Below are 20,124 nucleotides of genomic sequence, written 5' to 3'. Positions count from 1 at the left end.
AGAAATTAATAATTTAAAGTTTAAATGACCTATGGAAAATAGTTACTTTTTTTCCCCTTAAGGTATCAGAAAGGCATGTTTACATAATCCCTTTGAGTATTTAAAATGCACAGTGTAAACGGAGAGAAAAACGGGCAGATGTCTTAGATTTACAGAAATATGCTAAGAAGTTGTATCAGGTGTGAGTGAGTAGAGCTGCACACAGCATGAAATGACAATATTTCTGTAAAATATCCCACTTTAACACTTGTTAATTTTGTATTTAGGAATGACATGACCAATACCTTCACTTTACTTTAGAAACCAATTAAAAATCAAGTGTCATTTCCATATTTGTGTTGGCATTCAGGTGAAATATCACACAGACTATCAGTTCTTTTGTGTTTAGATCAAAATATTGGTTCCCCTTTAAATTAAATACGAGATGAAAACAAGCATGATAAAGAGGAAACATTGTAACTTCATGGTTGCCCCTTTCCTTTAATCTGTTGTATTGATGTACAGGTATGTGCACATAGAAGGCTCTGCCAAGCCACAACGCCTAATGTTCACATTAGGGGAGGTTGTTCTTTCTCAAGAGGACACTTTGGAATAGTCTGAAATGACCCCAGCTCATCCATTCATCCATTTTCTTAACAGCTTGTTCCAATTGAGTGTCTCAGGGAAGCTGAAGCACATCCCAGCAACCATTCTGGTGAGAGGTAGGGTACACCCTGGACAGGTCGCCAGGTCAAACATTTATCAGTCAGTTGATGAATTAGAGCAAATAAGACCTTTCAGAGTAAGCATGTTTGCACACATCAAGTGTAGTAATGTAGAAGAAATGCTACTATTCTGTTACTTTTTTTTCACTAAACTGTTGTTATGATGGCAGCGGAGATGTGGACCCAAACGCAGAGATGAGGGGAACAGGGATGTAGATGCTAGTGGATTTATTTTAACAAAGGCACGCAACAAAATGATCCAGCAAACAAGGAATGAAACTGAAGGGTATAAATACACAGAACAAAACGAGACACAGGAGAAACAAATTAACTAAATGAAACCAGGTGAACTCAATAACAGGAAATCAATGAAGCTAAACAAGAACCGAGGGAACTAAACAGGAAAAACTACAAAATAAAACAGGAACCCCGAAAACAAAGCAAAGGGAAAAACCCAAATCATGACAACTGTGCCTGTTAGGACTCGTAAAACACATTTAAGAACCAATATTAGGAATTTCCAGGTGATTTCCTTTTCGGAGCTAATCAATATTTTAACTGATTTCAATTTTCTCATAGCATCAGCAACAGGCTTGTATTAGTTTGAGGTGGGGACTTAAGGCATGGTTGACATTTCATCTTTGAGTAGTTGAAGCATCCTCTTGACATAAGTCAGGGTAAAATTTTAAAAACCAAGCATGGGGCAGAGGTGAAGTAAAACTTGTTCTGCAAAGCAGGCTGTGGAAACTTAAGCTGAGTCAGGAGTGGTTGGACATAGCTTCACTGTGCTGAGTTGCTTGGAAAAACTGGTTCTGCATGGAAAATTCCCAAGAAGGAAGTGGTGTATACTTCAGAAAAGTCAGGATCTTTATCAACACAGCATCTGGATAAACCAGTTGCTCTTCATATAGGTTGACAAACCAAGATGAAATCAAACTCTGGGCAAACGCCAAAGGTCTTAAAAAAGATTGAGATTAAAATGTTGTGCTATAGTGTTGTTTGGAAGCAAGAGCTGCATCATCGCACGGATAGACTCCATAAAATAGCATGAAAACCTAAATGCAAATATCAAAGCAATTATTTAACACAGTGAATTCTGAAAGTGGTAAGATAAAGGCTGAGAAAAATACCTCCAAATCTACCATGAAGTACTTCTAAAAAACACAAGCTTACATATTTGGGCTGTCCCTCATAGTCCTCAGTCACAGAGATCACTGAAAATCTTTGGGTAAACATGCTGTGCTTGCAGAGCAGCCTGAAAATATATTGCAACTACAAGTGACGTTTGGGGAGCACTGGGTGAGAATTTCCATAGTAAGAGTGGATTCACATTTGGCAGGTTTTGTTAGATTAAATTGAATGAGATTGCTCTGTTGGGGTTAAAACAAAAAAAAAACAAAAAAACGTTCAAATGAAGAAATGCTGCAAGCAAATAACTCAGCGCTACCTTTATAAAAAAAAATTGCAAGTTGTTGTACGTCCTGGTCTTCAAATGTTTGCATTCAAGTGTAAAAGCCAAAATATGAGAGACTGACTTGTACTAAGTTTTCTTGCTTTCTTCCACTTTTAAGACAAATCCAAATTCATTTGTTAGTGAAATATTAGTTTAGAAGTATTACAATTGGATTAATCAGGGATGTGACACACCATCATAGGATAAGTAAAACACATAAAATATATAACTTCAAATCATACTTTAATTCAGCGTTCATGCTGAAAAAATATTTTGCCTTCGTTTAATAAGAAGAGACATGTAGGAATTTTTTTTCCACTTTGGGACATGTTATTGATCATGTTTTTATTTTCTTTTACATTGTATATGCCTCTCAGTATAATGTTCATGATAGTGCTGCACACTGAAAGCCCTCCAGTGGTTCTTCTTTTTAAATTATGTCTCAGTTCTATATGTAATACGAATCTCCTACATAAGTTTAGACATGTCTTATATTCTGTTGCAGTCCATAAATTTGCATATTTCACAGCAACGGTTAAAGTGCAATAATGTGTGGAAACTGCTGTCACAGGGGTTACAGAGAAAAGGTAAGAGCTCTGTTGTTGGCATGCCTGTGTAAACGTCCCTATCAAAGGAGCTGAATTGTAGTTATTTACACATAGAGCCAGTGTGCCAGCTCTCGGAAGCTGCTGGTCATGAACCTGTTTGTTTTCTGGTGGTGTGCTGCAGATGTCTTGTCTCTTGTGGCTGCAGTGCATTTATGATAAAATAATCACAGTGCAGAGGTTTAAATCCACATCCAGAAAGCTCCCACTTCTTTACTAGTCTTTTACTCACAAATCTTAGTGTCTAACTTGGGTTGGATTTCAAAAACCAGGTTTGTTAGCCGTGGAAGCCTGGATTTACTGTTTCAGATATTAATTTAGAAGCAGTAAGATTTTAGCGTGCTACAAAATGTATTGCTTGCAGAAGCTTGTGGTTTCTATGCAATAAATATGATTTAATAATAATGTAATGAGCTGAATATTTCCATAGGATTTTGACTCGAACTTGAAAGATCATGTGTTTAGTGTAACCATAAACTTGCTGCTTTGGGAAAGATTCCATTTAAATATGTGTTGAAGTAGATTATTCAGTACACCTCTGTAAGCTCTGCAATCTTTGTCCCACATAGGTCCATAAATATCTGTTCAGAGAAGGTGGATAATAACAATATCACTCTCGTATAACAGCATCACAAGTATTTTCACTTGAGGCTCATTTTTTGTTGAAAATAGAGAAGTGCAGTCTAAAAGGTAGCTTTGTGCTACAGTGTAGGTAATTTTTTCTATGCTCTATGCTATTTAGGCAATACTGTACAAAAGTCTTCATCCAACCCTTCTTTGGCTTTTAATGAGCCAAACGTTCATGTAATGTCTTTATTTTTTCATTTATTTATTTTTTTTCATTTTTTGTGAAGCCACTTAACACTGACTTATAACTTCTCCAAACATAAAAAAAGATGCCAAACATCATGGGATCCCCCATTTGGAGGACTTTGACAACAGATGGGGCCCAAATTGCCCTTTTTAGAGACTACATCCAAACTGTCTGTACTAAAGCCTCACTAATTTGTTCTGCTTCATTATATCAGCTGCATCATTCCAAAGACATATTCATAGTTATTTGAAAGTTTGTTTTCTTCAACGTGAGCCTGGAACTTTTCTATTTATGCTATGTGCCATCTCCATTTATTCTTCACCATTATCATGTATGCTGATATTTATACATGTAAACAAATCTCACAAGTGTAAGAATGGAGTATGTAAAGTCATTTCATTATGCGTAATGCAGTTTTTAAGATAAGATAAGATAAGATAATAATAATAAGATCAATAATCATTTCATTATGCGTAATGCAGTTTTTAAGATAAGATAAGATAAGATAATAATAATAAGATTAATAATCATTTCATTATGCGTAATGCAGTTTTTAAAGATAAGATAAGATAAGATAAGATAAAGATAAAATAAGATAAGATAAGATAAGATAAGATAAGATAGGATAAAAGGACAAACCAGGGATCTGTTGGCATCTAATTATTTAGCAAAGGCCCGATTTTTAAATGTATTATGTGGCACGTTTTCACAGGCACCCTGTTGGAAATAAAAATATTCTGAACCCATCTCTTCAACTGCAACTTAAACAAAATACCAAACAAAGCACAGTTTGAAATAAAAATAACGCACCCACATTGAGATTCCAAAAGAGCTGTCATCTGAAATATCTCATCTTGGGGCACAACTAGGGACAAGTTGTGAACTAAAAACTAAATAAACTACATAAATAAAAATCTACAGCAGATTGGATGGTATCTGAAAGTGATGTATTTAAGAAAAAGAAAATATTTCAGCAGATCTGACACAGGATCTCAAAGATGCAACTGCACCGTCAGTTGATCCATTTACTGTTTGTGAAAATTGCCTCCATGGTAGAGAAGCGGTCAAGACACTATTCTTAAGCAAAAGAAATAGGGAAACAATGCTGAGACGTTCCAAATTACTCAAGAACTGGGCTGAAAATCCATGGCAACAGCTCTTACTGAGGGATGGATCCTTCCCCAGAGCCCAGACCGCAACATTACTGAAGCAGCCTGGGATCATCTTGACAGAGATGGGTACAAAAGCCAGCCAACATCCAAAGAAGAGCTTTGAAGTGACCTCCAAGAAGTCTGGAGAACTATTCTTGATTACTACTTTAAGAAATCGCAAGACACTGTGACTGAAAGGGTTGAGGAAGAGTCGAAGATTTAGGGCAATCATAGCAAACATGACTTTCAAGCTCATAATGGTATAAATTCTGTTTTAGCTGAAATATACATATATGTGTCTTTATGTTTCATTAAATTACAGTAAGGAGTGGGTCAAGACTTTTGCATAGCATTTTATGTATCATCTATTGAGACATCAGGATGGGAGAAGTCTGTGATCTCCAGGACTCCAGTTGCGTCTTTTCTCACTGTGGAATCTCCTCTAACAATACAATAAGGTCTTTCTCTACTGTCCTTTCCTCTCTGTTTGGATAGGTCTGGTAAACACTGCAGGCTACAGCGATCCGAATTGCAAGTATCATGTGGTTATCCATGCACCTCTCTCTCTGTTTCTTTAATAACTTTCTTTGAACTAAAAATGTATTGATTTTCCTGCGATGTTGTCATCTCATCTCTGCAAAAATTGATTACCATGGTTCAGTGTACCTGCTGGTATTGCCACTGTGTTTTTCCTTTAAAAAAACAGGCTTGTCATATTCAATCAGTGGGTCATTAATCGCACATCCTGCCTGGTTTGCCAGATGAATCATCTGTAGCCATAAAGCGTATCCTGGAATGAAGTAACATGTCTGTGGACCATTTTTCGCCCAGACTGCATGAGATGGTAGCACTAACCATCAGTTAAGGACAAAACCTCTGCACTACTAATCAGCTTAATGCTGGCTTATTCAAAGGCCCTCTTTCAGACAGAGCAGCTGCTGTCAGCCAGTTTGAGTAGAGGGTGTGACTGCTGGCAGAGCTCGCCGATGCAGAGAGACCGGTTGGTGATTAACAAATGTCAGTAGACTTTGGAATCTGGGAAGCCCAGTCTGATGCCTTTGTCCTCTGTTGCTCACCACTGAAGGTCTTCCAGGTGGCTTCGTCATGCTCTCTCACTGCCTCCCCTCTACTCCCGCCCTTCCCTTTCCTTCCTCTCTTGCTTCTCTCTGCTCCTTTCTCGTCTTCTCCTCAGGGCTCAGGGTTGCAGAGCCCTGAGATAAAGAAGTTCAGACATGCCTCACATTTTTAGACCCCCTTGTGGAGAGCAGTTGGCAGCTTCTACAAAATGCATTAGCTGTATTTCTCTCTACACATTTTTGGTGCACGGCGCTTGCTCTGACCTATTCTTCCTTTCCTTGGAGAGGGGTGTCTAGCATTTCTTTGAAAATCTCTTGATGTGCAAGATAATGTCCCCGAGAAAGAAAAGGACTAGGCAAAGTCAGGCTGGCGAGAGTGGGAGATGTTTTCTGCTGAGCTGTGTGGGCAGAGGGCTTGGGTACACTGCCGTACATCTGGCAGATAGATTTCTGTCAGCAGCTCTCCAGCGACAGGCTGCCTGCCTTTGAAGAAGAGGATCAGATCTGTGGGTCCATGTTGTGTGCTGGCTGAACACCTAAGCACACATAGTCAGCTCCTAAAATGGCTGCCCTTGAAGCTCAGCTCAGAGGAGGATCTGAGCCGCTCAATCGCTGTCTGTTAGGGCCCCAGCTGACTAGATGAAAGCAGTTGCACAATCTCACCCATTAACTTGGTGTGGCGCTGAGGCTGACTGGCTGAAAAGACACAGCCAACTGTAAGGCAGATGGTTGTTGTGTAGGAGGCTTTTTCTCTCGTTTTTCCCCTTTCGTGGGCACTCCTTTCCCCTCCTTTCCCAAAAGCTTTGCTTGATATCCATGTCTATGATCCTGGCATTTGGAGGCAACTCTGTTCATACAGCCGTGAACTGCCAAGAAAGTCGGGTGGGGCTATGTGGTGAGGCTGAAACCTGACCCCAAACAACAATGGATCCCCTGGTTGCTCAGGGACATGCAGGCAGTTTGGCTAGCTCACAAGGACCTCTCCACTAGCCGGGCAGTGGGGTGTGGGAAGAAGGGTGGGATTCCCAACTGTCTCTGCTTGGTTCTCACTTGCATTTTCATTGAGGGTGAGAGCAGTGACCTGAAATTGATAGCGGTATTAAATCCAGTATTTTTCTGATATCACTGTTTAGATCATAGTTGACTTTGTAAACATTGAAATATCAGATTTCAGTTTTTCCAGTTTTGCATCTCTTGTTTAATATGTGTCAAATTAAACAGGAGCTGTTTTCTATTTTGTCCCTAAATTGAGCTGTTCAATTATTTGGACATCCCCTACACGCCGAATTACCAAAACAATACAATTCCATTTGCCATCATTTCTAATAAAATGTTACATATTGATTCATAACATCAACTTGTATGTTAAATTTCTGAAAATATGCTACAAACAAGTCAGTTAGGGGTACAAATACATCAGTTTGTCCTCTTTTAGAACTGCCCACCATCAGGGAACAGCAACACTTGGAGCAGTGCATCAGTTTAACATGGCAATGAATTGTAAAATCATTCCATAAATTCTTGCTCCTTGACATAACTTGATTCTTACTTTATCGACAACCACTGAGACTTCATTTGTGAGCCAGATGTGTTATGCTATGTAGAGTGTAGGACGACTGTTGTATAGCTATAACCTTTGTTAACTTGCATGGACAAATGAAGACATCCTCAACTCAAAATTCTTATTTCTCTAAGTGTATATTAATGGCTTTTCTGTGTGACTTCCGGTGTCTTTTGAGGCTTGAAATTGTGAAATCTTGATGGTGAAAATCATATAAACCTAAATAAGCAAACAAACAATACACAAATGATTGTTTGTATTCTTAAAATGTTGTATTGCACAGATGCAGGTGGAAAGACATACCTCTCATATTTGGCATCCTTTCTTGTTTTCCAGTATGTGGACACTTAATAGCAGTCATAACAAACTGGGTTTTGCACACACACACACACACACACACACACACACACACACACAGCCTCACACATCACTTATGGCATCATCTTTACTCATACCTTTTTTTGTTGTAACTAAGAATGTTTGAAGAGATCTCCAAGCATTTAAAATTAATCCCGGACCTTTGCCTGGAGACAGTAAATCCCAACCTTTCCTTTTAATAGAACTGTGTTGTGCATAGATGGCACAGGCTGTAGCACTGCAAGCAGCCATCATGAGAAATATAGTTAATGTAGTTACTTTCTTATAGAGATATTTAGATCATTTGAGCTACATAATGTAATAGTTATATAATACTATGAACATGTGTTTTCAGCCACTTAGAATTGTCCAAAGTAATAATGTGATAATTTCACAGCTTTTCTGAATGAAAAATACATGGTGCTGCTCTACTTCTTTTTATTTACAGTACTGCTATTGCATGAAAGTAACTTTTCTTTTTTATGTTTCTGACTGAATATCCTCGTCTTGTGCCATTTGAGCATGTGATATTAAAAATGTGATTTGATTCTCTCATAGTGGCATATTATATACATTAAACAAAATGTGCATTTTTCATCTTAAGACCAACAGATTAACAAAGGGTCACAGTGACAACAACGAATCCTGCTTCTATTCATGCAAACCATTTGGTTATTTTGAATAATAGAATACACAAATGACTTCTTGTCATAAAGATATTGTTCTTAGAAAAAGGCTTTCTGCTTTCAGAGAAAATGCAATTCAGTTTGGAACGCCATCCATGCTTTTCCATGCTGTAAAGTCAAGAGTCACGTTTCATTTGCTGCAAATAAAGAATATCTTCTGTTGATGAATGTAACCCTGACGACGTGGCTTTGAGTGGAGCCAGAGAGCGGTGTGGAGAATCTCACTGTCAATGACCATACCATTACACTGTCAAGTTGCACAGGAAAGGCAAAAACTTTTGCCACATGTTGTACATAACATGTGGAACTAGAAGTGGCATGCAAAGCACGCAGAGTGTACATACAAAACTTTCTTCATTCTAACATTATCATTATTATTTTATTTGTCTGTGTTCAGGAAGGTGTTGAAGAACAGCTCGAACAGCTTTAGATATTGCCCATGCATCTCACAACTATTCATAATCTTACATTAAAGATTTGTCATATATACGTAATATTATGTCCTTGTGCAGTTGTTTTGCATAAGAACAGTTTGATTTAGCAAACTTCTCTTAGTAAAAGCCAGAATGTACAATCCCTCCATTTTAGACTGGACAAAATTGAACTCTTTGACCTTGCAGATATTAAAATGCTCCATTTTTATCACACATTTATGTTTTTATTTCAAGATTGCAGCACTTGTAGCGCTACATGGCAGCACCTGGGTGCAACTGGACTAGCAGCAGCCTGACTAGCACTTCTCTACGATGTCCCCCTACTGTTTGATTTCTGGTGTGTGTTGTTCTAACTCTCAGAAGTAAGTCACTTTGGAGAAAAGCATCTGCCAAATGACTGTAGAATAGAACAGAAAGAGAATAAGGGGTAGAACAAAACAGTAACCGTGCTTAGGTTTGGACATCCGAGAAAATCTATAAATTTCATCACTTTGTTGTTGCTTTTTTAAGTTGCAAACATTTTTGTTGGCCTGCTCAGACCCTTACTATTTTCCACTTAAGAAATCAGATTGTTGTGAGTGGATTTCATCTCTATTCAGCTGTTTGGTTTTACAACATTTAGTGATCACACATCTTTAAAGTTTATTAATAGTTGGAGGTGTGTTTTTTCATCATGTGTTTCTCCATTCAATCTCCAAACATACTTCCGGTAGATGTGGCCAAAACTCAGTTTTTATCATCTGTCAGTTGCACTGCAAATCTGTCCAAAATTACCCTGGCTTCTCCAGATGTTGACTTGTGTGCTGAAGTCACGAAGTCTTCTTGGTGTTTCCATATCAACTCAGCACTCCTTGCCACCTGAGACCTGCTTTATGGAGGGCTTTGTTTGCCTTTTCATTCAGCAGCTGTGTGATTATATCTATATTACTGCATCTATCTCTATCTACTGTAGCTTTGTCTTTCAGATCTTGTGTTGACTTCCACAGCGTTCCTTAACTACCATTTCTTGGTGAGATTTTAGACAGTGGAGAGAGCAAAATGGAATCACTTTGATGTCTTTTTATAGCCTTTTCTTGCTTTGTAGACAACTTTTTTTTTTTTACCTTTTTAGCGCCCTTAGCCAGTCGTTGAGAAGTCAAATCAGCCAGAAAATGATGTTTGATTAGTCCCTCTAATTAAAAGCACAGGTCAACCACCAGAATATTTGTTTTCATATCCACAAGACAACACAGCAATACAAAGCAAAATATAACTTATTTTAATAGTGTATTTATATGAGCATAAGTAAGACAGTAGGTCATTCTATTTTGGGTAGATATTAGGAGATGTGCCTTTAGATTACAGTGCTGTGATGTTGGACTAAATGTAGCTGTCCTGAACCCAAATTCAAAGTAAAGGTTATATGTACAAATTGCTGAAAAACATCATCACATGTCACATGCAAAGATGGACACAATAAATTTCATGTATTAAGTTCCTAATATAAAACCAACGGTCAAACTCTAATTGTGGCTGTACATAATATAAAGCTCAGCATTTGTTTGAAGTTCTTATAACTGAGACGTCTTATACGGTATCTTTTATTTTTATTCCGCTCTCTCAGGATGAAAATCCTGCTCAAAAGAAAATGTGGAAAAAAATCAGAATGAGTGGAGTTTTATCTATGAGTCAAGGTCATAAGCAGCACCCTGTAAATTTCTGCTCAATATCTTGAGTGAGCTAAAAGTTCTACTTTTCATATCCTTTCAGGAATGTAAAAAAAACCCAAAAATAGGATGGATACTTAGAAAACCACTCTGAAAACTTTGAATGAATGCCATCAACTCCATGACCATGTCTGAACTAGAGACACCCAAAGATATAAAGTCTTTCTTTCTTAGTTGATTCATTCAATCTTCAAAGCAGTTCATACAATGCGATGGCATAGTCTGCTCTAAATACTGAGCTGTGGAGCTGCTCTCCAGCTGTTGCTTATCCCAAGGTAATAAAAATGGGACAAATCAAGGCTTAATCCCTCCTCAGTCCATCCATTGTTCTTGGAACGATGCTATACTAAAAAATGGGACCTGCAACATCTGCTGAATCCTCCTGTCTGTCATGTCATGTTAGGCTTTCAGAGTTCATGGACCTCTCCAGATATTTCCACAATAGGAGACATTTTTATCTGAATTCACGGCTCTTTGATGTGAAAAGTGATGACCAAAATGATTTTTTTTTACCTATATATTTTTTCCGTAATTTTTATTGGAACGTCACTGAATTATGTTCATTGGGGAGCTATTTCAATGTGATTCACATCATATATATATACACATATATTTCCGTGTCCTCTCGTCCATATCAAAGTAATAAAAACTTTTTTTTTTTTTTTTTTAAAGTTCAAATCTCACTTGTTTTCACTGTAAAAAAAAAAGTCTTTTTTTTAAAAAAAAAAATGGAAACCAGGCAATGTTTTTGAAACCTTGGAAATGAGATTCCACTTAAATAGAACATCTCCAGACTTGATGAACATCTGAAAGCATTGCAGTGTTTTGTGGCTACTGCCTTACTTGTTATGTTTGAAAGTATGTTATCATCTGGCTTCTGATTACTCTTTGTTCTCAGCAGGACTCATCATTTGTAATCATGCAAAATCACTACAAGTTTATGCCAATGAAAAGGCATGTATAATACTCCATATATGGAAACATTTCAGGAGGATCTTAGTTGTGTAATTCTATATATACAAAAATGTTAGACATTATGGTCTTGAAAATTTCTGAATGTCTGTATGATTTTCTCTCTTCTTTTCTTCTGCAGGTTTCCCTGATTTTCCAGGGAGTTCAGCCCCTTTTCCGTGATGGAGGTATTGCAATGTGATGGTTGTGACTTCCGCGCAGAGTCATATGACGACTTGAAGACCCACATTCAGGAAGTGCACACTGTTTTCCTGCAGCCTGCAGATGCAGATGAGTCTGATTCTCTGAGAGATGAGGATGAGGATGAGGAGGAAGAGGAAGAATATGAGGATAAGGATGACAAGGATGACCAGGATTCTGCACCTTCTAAAGCTGCAATGAGTATGCCACCTCTTTAATTAGATGCTGTTAAACTTTTAAACTCACCTTCATAACAGGATCAGCGTGTGTCAGATTCACTAGTTTAAAAAATGTACGATGACAAGAAAATGTTTTACTATATATGTTTTAAAGTTTCTCATATGTGTTCCCACTTTTAGGCCCCAACTCTACTGACACTCCCAACCAAACATCACAAAAGCAGACCACTGAAACCCAGCTTTCATTTTACCAGTGCAAGTTCTGCATCCGTTACTTCCGATCAAAGTCATTCTTAAGGAACCACACCAAAAAGGTGCATAATGTCGAAGAGGAAGATTCAGATGCAAGTATCTCCTCAGAGACCGCGGAGCAGTCCAGCGACACTGTAACAATGCACAACGATCATTCAAAAGTGTATTCATGTGAGTATTGCACATACAAGTCACCACGAAGAGCAAGGATACTGAAACACCAACTAATGTATCATAGCAAAGTTCCCTCAGATGATGCTGGAGATCCTCCAGAGGACATTGACACTGAGGAGGACTCTGATTCAGCTACTGGGCTCACCAAGGGGACATTTCCCTGCGAATGGTGTGACTATCAAACTGACCAGAAAGACAGTTGGACTGATCATGTGATAAAGGAACACAGTGACAATGTCAAGATCATTTCTGGCACTGCAAAGCCAGACGGAGAGACAAGTTCAAGCTCACCCAAGCTAGATTCTCCCTCCTCTTCTCAAAGCCCAACTAGGTCAAAGATAAGTTTTGGTGGGGAGGAGGAATCAGTGGAGAAAACAGACGATAATGCAGATGAAAAATCATCTTCAGAGATTTCATCCTTTCATTATGCACAAATTAGTGCGGTAACACCGAACAGCACAGGCTCCTCCATTTTATCAAAGAGATTTGTCTCATCTGATCCCTCCAACAGTGTCATAAAGATTGATACTAACTTAGTGACTGAAGAGGATTCAAGGAGTAGCTTAGAGGATGATGATGATGATGATGATGATGAACTGGGTGATATTGATGATCCCAGCTATACTGGAACCCTGTCCGCCGATGTAAAGCAGCTCTTAACAGATGATGATAATAAATTACTAGAAACTAAAGGAATACCCTTTCGAAAGTATATGAACCGATTTCAGTGCCCCTTCTGCTCGTTCCTCACCATGCACAGGCGGAGCATCTCGCGCCACATCGAAAACATTCACCTCTCTGGCAAAGCCACTGTGTATAAATGTGACGAATGCCCCTTCATTTGCACCAGCCCTCTGAAACTGGGCACGCACAAACAGACCCACAACCCCTCAGAGTTAGAAACATTGGATCTCACAGGTGATAGTCCAGAGTCTCAGAATGACAGCGTCACAGAGCCGGTTAATGGGGGAAATGTAAGCTCCAGAGTAAATGGAAAAAAGACGACTAGCACTCCTAACGACCAGCAGAACCCTCATCGCTGCACACTTTGCAGTTTCTCTACCACCACTCTTAAAGGTCTGAGGGTCCACCAGCAGCATAAGCATTCCTACTGTGATGACCTAGATTCTACTGTCTTTGAAAGCCAGCTGACTGACCAGCCAGATTCTGAAGTGGAAGCTTCTCCAATCTTTCTCCAAAAAACCCAGACACCCATTTTAGGACTTGCTACTAAAAAGTCCTTAGTAACAGGGAAAAGAGCCAGGAAGTCAATTAATGACTTGCCTTTGGATTTGTCCTCGGTCAAAAAGAGAACCAGAATTGATGAAATTGCCAGTAACCTTCAGAGTAAGATAAGCCAAAGCCAGCAGGATGCGATTATAAATCTGGATGACATGGACGATGAAGATGCTGGCGAAAATAATGCCAGTGCTGATGAGGGAGGAAACCATGACAACAGAAATCCTGTCTTTGCTTACAACATGCTGCAGCTTCATGCAAGAGATTCAGCAATCTCTCATGAGGGAGGCAGGATAGGGAAAAGAAAAAGCAACCCTAAGTCAAAGCAGAGAAGCATTCCTATATCTCTGACTCTCTCAGACGACAGTGAGAACATCTCAGCTGATCCCAGTGATGGCGCTGTCCACGATAGCATGGACTTTTCAGACGGCGCTGGAACTACGCGTTTCTATTGTAAACACTGTGATTACCACAACAAATCAGCTAGGAGCGTTAGCACTCATTACCAGAGGATGCATCCTTACATCAAGTTCAGCTTTAAGTACATCCTGGACCCGGAAGACCAGAGTGCAGTCTTCCGTTGCTTGGAGTGCTACATTGAATACACAAATTACAACGATTTACACCAACACTACATGGATCACCACCCTGAAGCAAGCAATGTGCTCAACTTCAACCAACCACATCTGCTATACATGTGCCGCTTTTGCTCGTATACAAGCCCCAACGTCAGGAGCCTGATGCCTCATTACCAAAGAATGCATCCAACAGTTAAAATCAACAACGCCATGATTTTTTCCAGCTACATTGTAGAGCAGACACACAAAACAAGTGAATCTCAAACTCTGAGAGAAATACTCAACTCTGGCCCCAAAAGTTTTAACTCGTCAACCTCAATACCCAGATCCTCTTCTAGCCCTGTGCTGAAAAATGTTCCCAAGTCTCCTGAAGGTAGTGCTGAGGCAGAGCCTCTTAAAGAAGCTTTGAGTGGTGATGTGGTTGTCTATGATTGTGATGTGTGTTCCTTCACGAGTCCCAACATGCACTCGGTGTTGGTCCACTACCAGAAGAAACACCCTGAGCAAAAGGCATCTTATTTCCGCATACAGAAAACCATGAAATTAATATCTGTGGATCAGTCCCAGCCTATAGCCAACTCCTCTTTCAGCTCCAGTTTGTTGGCCACTCCAAAGCAGTCAAGTGCAGCCCTGTATGGATCAGATGAAGAAATGTACTACTGTAAGCACTGCGTGTACAGTAACAGATCAGTTGTTGGCGTGTTGGTCCATTATCAAAAAAGACATCCAGAGGTAAAAGTTACAGCTAAATACATCAAACATGGCGCTCCTACTCCTGGCTTGATGAAATTAATGGATGAATTGCAGATTGCAACTCCCAAACAGTTTTTGAAGCAGTTTCAAAACAACGGCCACGACGGCTCAAATAACCTAAGTCCTAAATTGGTGGGGGGCGAGAAAGGTGAGGACGAGCTGTTCTTCTGTCAGCACTGTGATTACGGCAACCGCACTGTCAAAGGAGTGCTTATCCACTACCAGAAAAAGCATAGGGAAACCAAGGCCAACGCTGACCTGGTGCGTCGTCACACTGCAGTTGTGAGGAGTCAACGTGAGCGGGCACAGATGGTCCAGTCAGGCAGTGTCTCCTCTGCTGTGATCCCAACTACTATGGACCATGAAAATGCCACACCTTTGCGCTCCCTTAAGTGTAGACACTGTTCCTATACATCCCCTTACGTCTATGCTCTAAAGAAACACCTGAAGAAAGAGCACCCCACTGCGAAAGCCACTGCTTTGACCATTTTACACTGGGCTTACCAAGATGGCATTTTGGAGGCGGGATATCATTGTGAGTGGTGCATTTATTCTCACGCTGAACCCCAGGGCCTGTTGCTCCACTACCAAAGACGCCACCCCGAACATAATGTTGATTATGCATACATGGCCAGTAAGCTGTGGGCTGGGCCTGAAACAACTCAGCATGGGGGCAATATGGAAACTAAACATTATAAATGTAAAGATTGTGCCTTTGAGGCTTGTAGCATATGGGACATCACCAGTCACTATCAGGCAGTACACCCATGGGCTATCAAAGGGGATGAATCTGTGCTTCTGGATATCATCAAAGGGACAGGCTCAACTGAAAAGACTCACCAGCAGGTTTGCAAGGAACATATACCTCTGAATTGCCAGCCTATTGAAGATGAAGGAGCATTAGTCATTGCCACCCCACCTCAAGAAAGCAACCCCCATCCTTCCCACCCACGCCTTTCCATCTCTAATAATCCTTATCAGTGTACTGTATGTTTGTCTGAGTACAATAGTCTCCATGGTCTCCTCACTCATTATGGCAAGAAGCACCCCGGCATGAAAGTAAAGGCTGCAGATTTTGCACAAGAAGCAGACATCAACCCCAGTTCTGTGTATAAGTGTCGTCACTGTCCGTACGTGAACTCTCGCATCCACGGAGTCCTGACTCACTATCAGAAAAGACACCCATTGGTCAAAGTCACCGCAGAAGATTTTGCAGATGATATCGAGCACATCTCCGAGTTACACGAAGGAGACGACAAGTTCAAAACCCAAAGGCAGGGCTATGGAGCGTACAGATGCAAAATGTGCCCGTACACGCACGGGACACTGGAGAAACTCAAAATCCACTATGAGAAATATCACAATCAGTCAGCCTCTGAAATGTTCACGCCATCTCTGACAAATTTTTCCTCCAGTAAAGACACACAGCCAGTTGGCGAATGCAGCGCTGGTAATATGTCAGCAAATATCCAGGAGGTGAGCGAATTGGACATTGCCCTCTCTCAGTTACCCATCAATAAGACGGAGAAAAATGCTGTATTCAAGTGTCAGCTCTGCAAGTATTTCTGCTCTACCAGGAAAGGCATCGCTCGCCATTATCGTATCAAGCACAACAATGTGCGGGCTCAGCCAGAAGGTAAAAATAATGTCTTCAAATGTGCTCTCTGTTCATATACAAACCCTATACGCAAAGGCCTGGCAGCACACTACCAGAAGCGGCATGATATCGATGCCTATTACACCCATTGTCTAGCAGCATCTAAGACCATCAGCGACAAGCCCGCTAAAGTGATGCCGCCACCGCCATCAGAAGAGGAAAGTTCAGAAATGAGTGAAGACCTTCGTCTGGCTGTAGAGAGACGACGGTGCAATCTGTGTGGCTTCCAGGCCTTTAGCAGGAAAAGCATAGTCTCGCATTATATTAAACGCCATCCAGGTGTCTTTCCCAAGAAGCAGCATTCTAGCAAACTCGGTCGCTACTTCACCGTTATTTATGCCAAAGAGCCTGAGAAAGCTGCGGTCGGTGAGCCGCCAGAGGAAGACAAGGAAGTGCTGGAGGTTCCGGTTGAGCCCGAGCTGGACAGAGACGACGACTGGCTGCCGTTCAAGTGTCTAAAATGCTTCCGGTTGTCCTTCAGCACTGGCCAGCTGCTCTCTATGCACTACAACGACCATCACAGCACAGACCTTAAGAGGGACTTTTTGGTATCGCCTGGACCGGAGGAAGAGGACTCTGAGTTATACCAGTGTTCTCACTGCGAGCTAAAGTTCCTGGCTCTTCCTAGTATGGCTGATCATCTACTGAGCCACAATGAGGAGTTTGAGCAGAGGGCCATGAGGATAGAGAGAAAGAAGCAGGTTATCAGTAAGCAGAAATGCACTGGGCTTCTGGAGGATAAACTGGAAAAGGTGAGCATTAAATCACTGAAAACTTTTCTAGTGAGAGAGGTCATTTTGTGTTTTAAAAAAATAATTGTGTGGGAAGCACCTAAAAATAACATTACTTTACAAACCCACTTTCAGTGTAGTCATAATGACTTTGATTATATTCTGGTAAAACTAAAGTCGGGAGAAATACAAAGATAATTGTGTAGCTCAGTTTTGTGCATTTACTGGCAGTATTTATATAACTGCACGATTATGATGTATAATAAAGTTCATTATGAGTTCATTAAAAATACCATTAATCTAATGTGAGAAAAGTTAGAGAACTGATGCATTCTTGCGCTTTGTTTTAGAGGTGAATTAAAATAAAAGAAAGAAAAAAAACAATCATCTTCCAGCTATGTCAAATACATCAGCTGACATAAATCTGCTGGCATTACCACAAGACAGTTCTCAACCTCGTTAATTACTTCTAAATAAATCAAATAAAAGTTTCCTTTCTCCATGATCAGGAAAGCCCTGCAAACAAAACTCCCATCGGATTCAGGTGCAACTTCTGTGTAGAGATACACCCGACCCTCCGAGCCATCTGTAACCACCTTAGGAAGCATGTCCAGTATGGAGAAGCCAAAGAGGGTCATATCAAGGTAACTGCTCAAAATTTGCACAAACCACTTCAGGTTTTACTTTGGTGCTGTTATCTTAAGATAAGAAGCTAGTTATCTTAACATCTCAAGATGTCAAGCCGTGTTTTCTCATGATAGCGAGTTAATTATTCTGTGATCATGAGAACACAAAGAGGTTTCCATTTAAGGTTATCAAACATCAGGAGTGTGTAGATTGCATTTTGAAAACTGCAGCAACTGACTTAATGACTTAAGATGAAAATGTCCGACAGGATGCTCGGATGTCTTTAGCAATTACAGCTGTCAAGAGGTTTGCGTTATTGAGTAAAGAACTTGGTCAACCTCTGTAAGAAGAAACATTCGGCTTTAGCAGTTTAACTGTGGCAGACAAGGTGACGTATTTATGCGCCAAGCAGTGAGAACTATCTGGAAATGTTTTGATCAGATGGCATAAAAAAATCCACATTCTCCACATTAACTTTTTTCAAGCAGTCTTGTTTTCTTGAAGTAATAGATTAATTTATATTTTCATTTTAAAGAAACCAAAAGGCCACTTTCTGAAAATGATAGAAATGATCTGTGTACTATGACAGAGCAAAAAAAAAAAAAAAAATAGATTGATGATCTTCAGATAATGAAAGATAATTAATCTAAGTAAATGTGTTTAGGCTTTCATCTCAGTGTATTAATCAGTCTTTATTGTTTATGAAAAAAAATATAGATATTTTCTGCAACACTCTCTGGGGATCCCATGTGCTCTGTTGCTTCGCATCAAGATGTATCGGATCAGAACCACAGTGGAGTCTGCAACTTCCACATCAGATCTCGGTCCAAAAACACTGGATATCCCATCAATTATTCTAAATTAAATATATATTTTGTTGCAACTACACTTTTTGTTGTTGTAGTTTTTCTTAACGTTGGCGTTTCACTGGCAAAATGAAATCAATTTGGTATAGTTCTCTTTAGCTCAAACCATGAATATATGACAAATACAAAAACTTAAACCTGCTCAAAGAGACATTTTTAGCTGTTAATGACAACAAACTAAACTTTATGTCAGTAGAAAGTTGGAGTCAGAGAAATATATACTTTATGTCTTTATTTCAGACCCAGAAGAATCCATGTCACAAAAGCAAAACACACAAAAAAGAAAACACAAAAGGTTAAGAAGGTATACAAATGAAACAGTTGTTGAAAGTGTATTAATTAAAAATCTCGGAGGTTTAAATACAAAGGTGCAAAATGCAAGGAGTAGTTACTCAGGATTAACATGTGAGTGATGTGTCAACACCAGCTGATGACTGGAAATGTGTAGATAGTAGGTCACATGATTCGACACACAATCTGTTGACAATTTTAAGCATTGCCACCAAAACTCAAAAATAATTCTCTCCAACTTTCACGCTAAGCAAAATAAAGTACAAGCTCTAAAATTTAATTTGACATGGTGAGGTTTGTTGACACAGGATGATTGAACTTTCCTTGTGAGTGGAATGACAGATTTCTCCATCTTTAAAACATCCAGTCCGAATAAAAGGAGGGCAGTGAATTACCAGTTCATATCCAAAGGCCAGCACAGTTTGGATTTGGGCTCCTTAGGTTGTGAGATAGATTCATCTGGACAGTGCTGCTTTCCCAAATTCAGGATGAGAAACAGAAAATACGGTGAAGTGAGGCAGGAGCACTTTTAGATTTGCAGTTAGGATTGAAGTATGGGTTACTACAAAAATAATGTAAACTGGATTGGATTATCAGATGTCAAATAAAAACTCCATGTTCTTATAAAGTTATAATACTCAATAAGAAAATAGATTTTTTTGTGCACTGAAGGAATGAGACATTAGTATAATGCACTATTTATATCTGATATGCTAAAGTGGTAGAAACATAAAATGTCCTTCGGCAGCACCAGTGCTTCTGCCTCGTTTTCTGATTCTCATGCTGCTAGCATTGCAGTGATCGGTTTTAATGGACTTGGACTCTGTTTCCCATTTTGTTTATTACTGACAGAGGCTTCTGAGTAGACAGTCTGTCAGCTTTCCCCAGAGAAAACAAGCAATGTTGTCCCACTGCTGTGGAGGAGGTTGGAGTGGTGAGCCATAACTTTTAGGGCAGCGGTGGGTAACCAGTCGAACATTAGTATTCCACTGAGGATACCGGCACAGGGAGCAGGCCTAGGCATCCAGCACTTCGCCCAAATGGAGGACCAGTTATACATGTATATGGTCTTGGTAGC

The 20,124-nt window shown here is 39.8% G+C and overlaps 1 protein-coding gene across 1 annotated transcript in view; it reads left to right on the top strand.

The window, feature by feature from the left end:
- znf462 (zinc finger protein 462) overlaps positions 1–20,124 on the top strand; it is a 54,847-nt gene that overhangs the window by 15,136 nt on the left and 19,587 nt on the right. The window contains exons 2-4 of the mRNA XM_079257245.1: positions 11,641–11,900; positions 12,059–17,283; positions 17,772–17,906. Coding sequence (XP_079113371.1) covers positions 11,681–11,900; positions 12,059–17,283; positions 17,772–17,906 — 5,580 coding nt within the window. The 5' untranslated portion in view covers positions 11,641–11,680. The remainder of the gene's footprint in view (positions 1–11,640; positions 11,901–12,058; positions 17,284–17,771; positions 17,907–20,124) is intronic.

The sequence above is a fragment of the Telmatherina bonti genome (genome assembly GCF_933228915.1).
Source record: "Telmatherina bonti genome assembly, chromosome: 17".
Lineage (NCBI taxonomy): Eukaryota > Metazoa > Chordata > Actinopteri > Atheriniformes > Telmatherinidae > Telmatherina > Telmatherina bonti.
The sequence above is the reverse complement of the archived record's forward strand: the minus strand, read 5'-3'. Positions and strand labels throughout refer to the sequence as shown.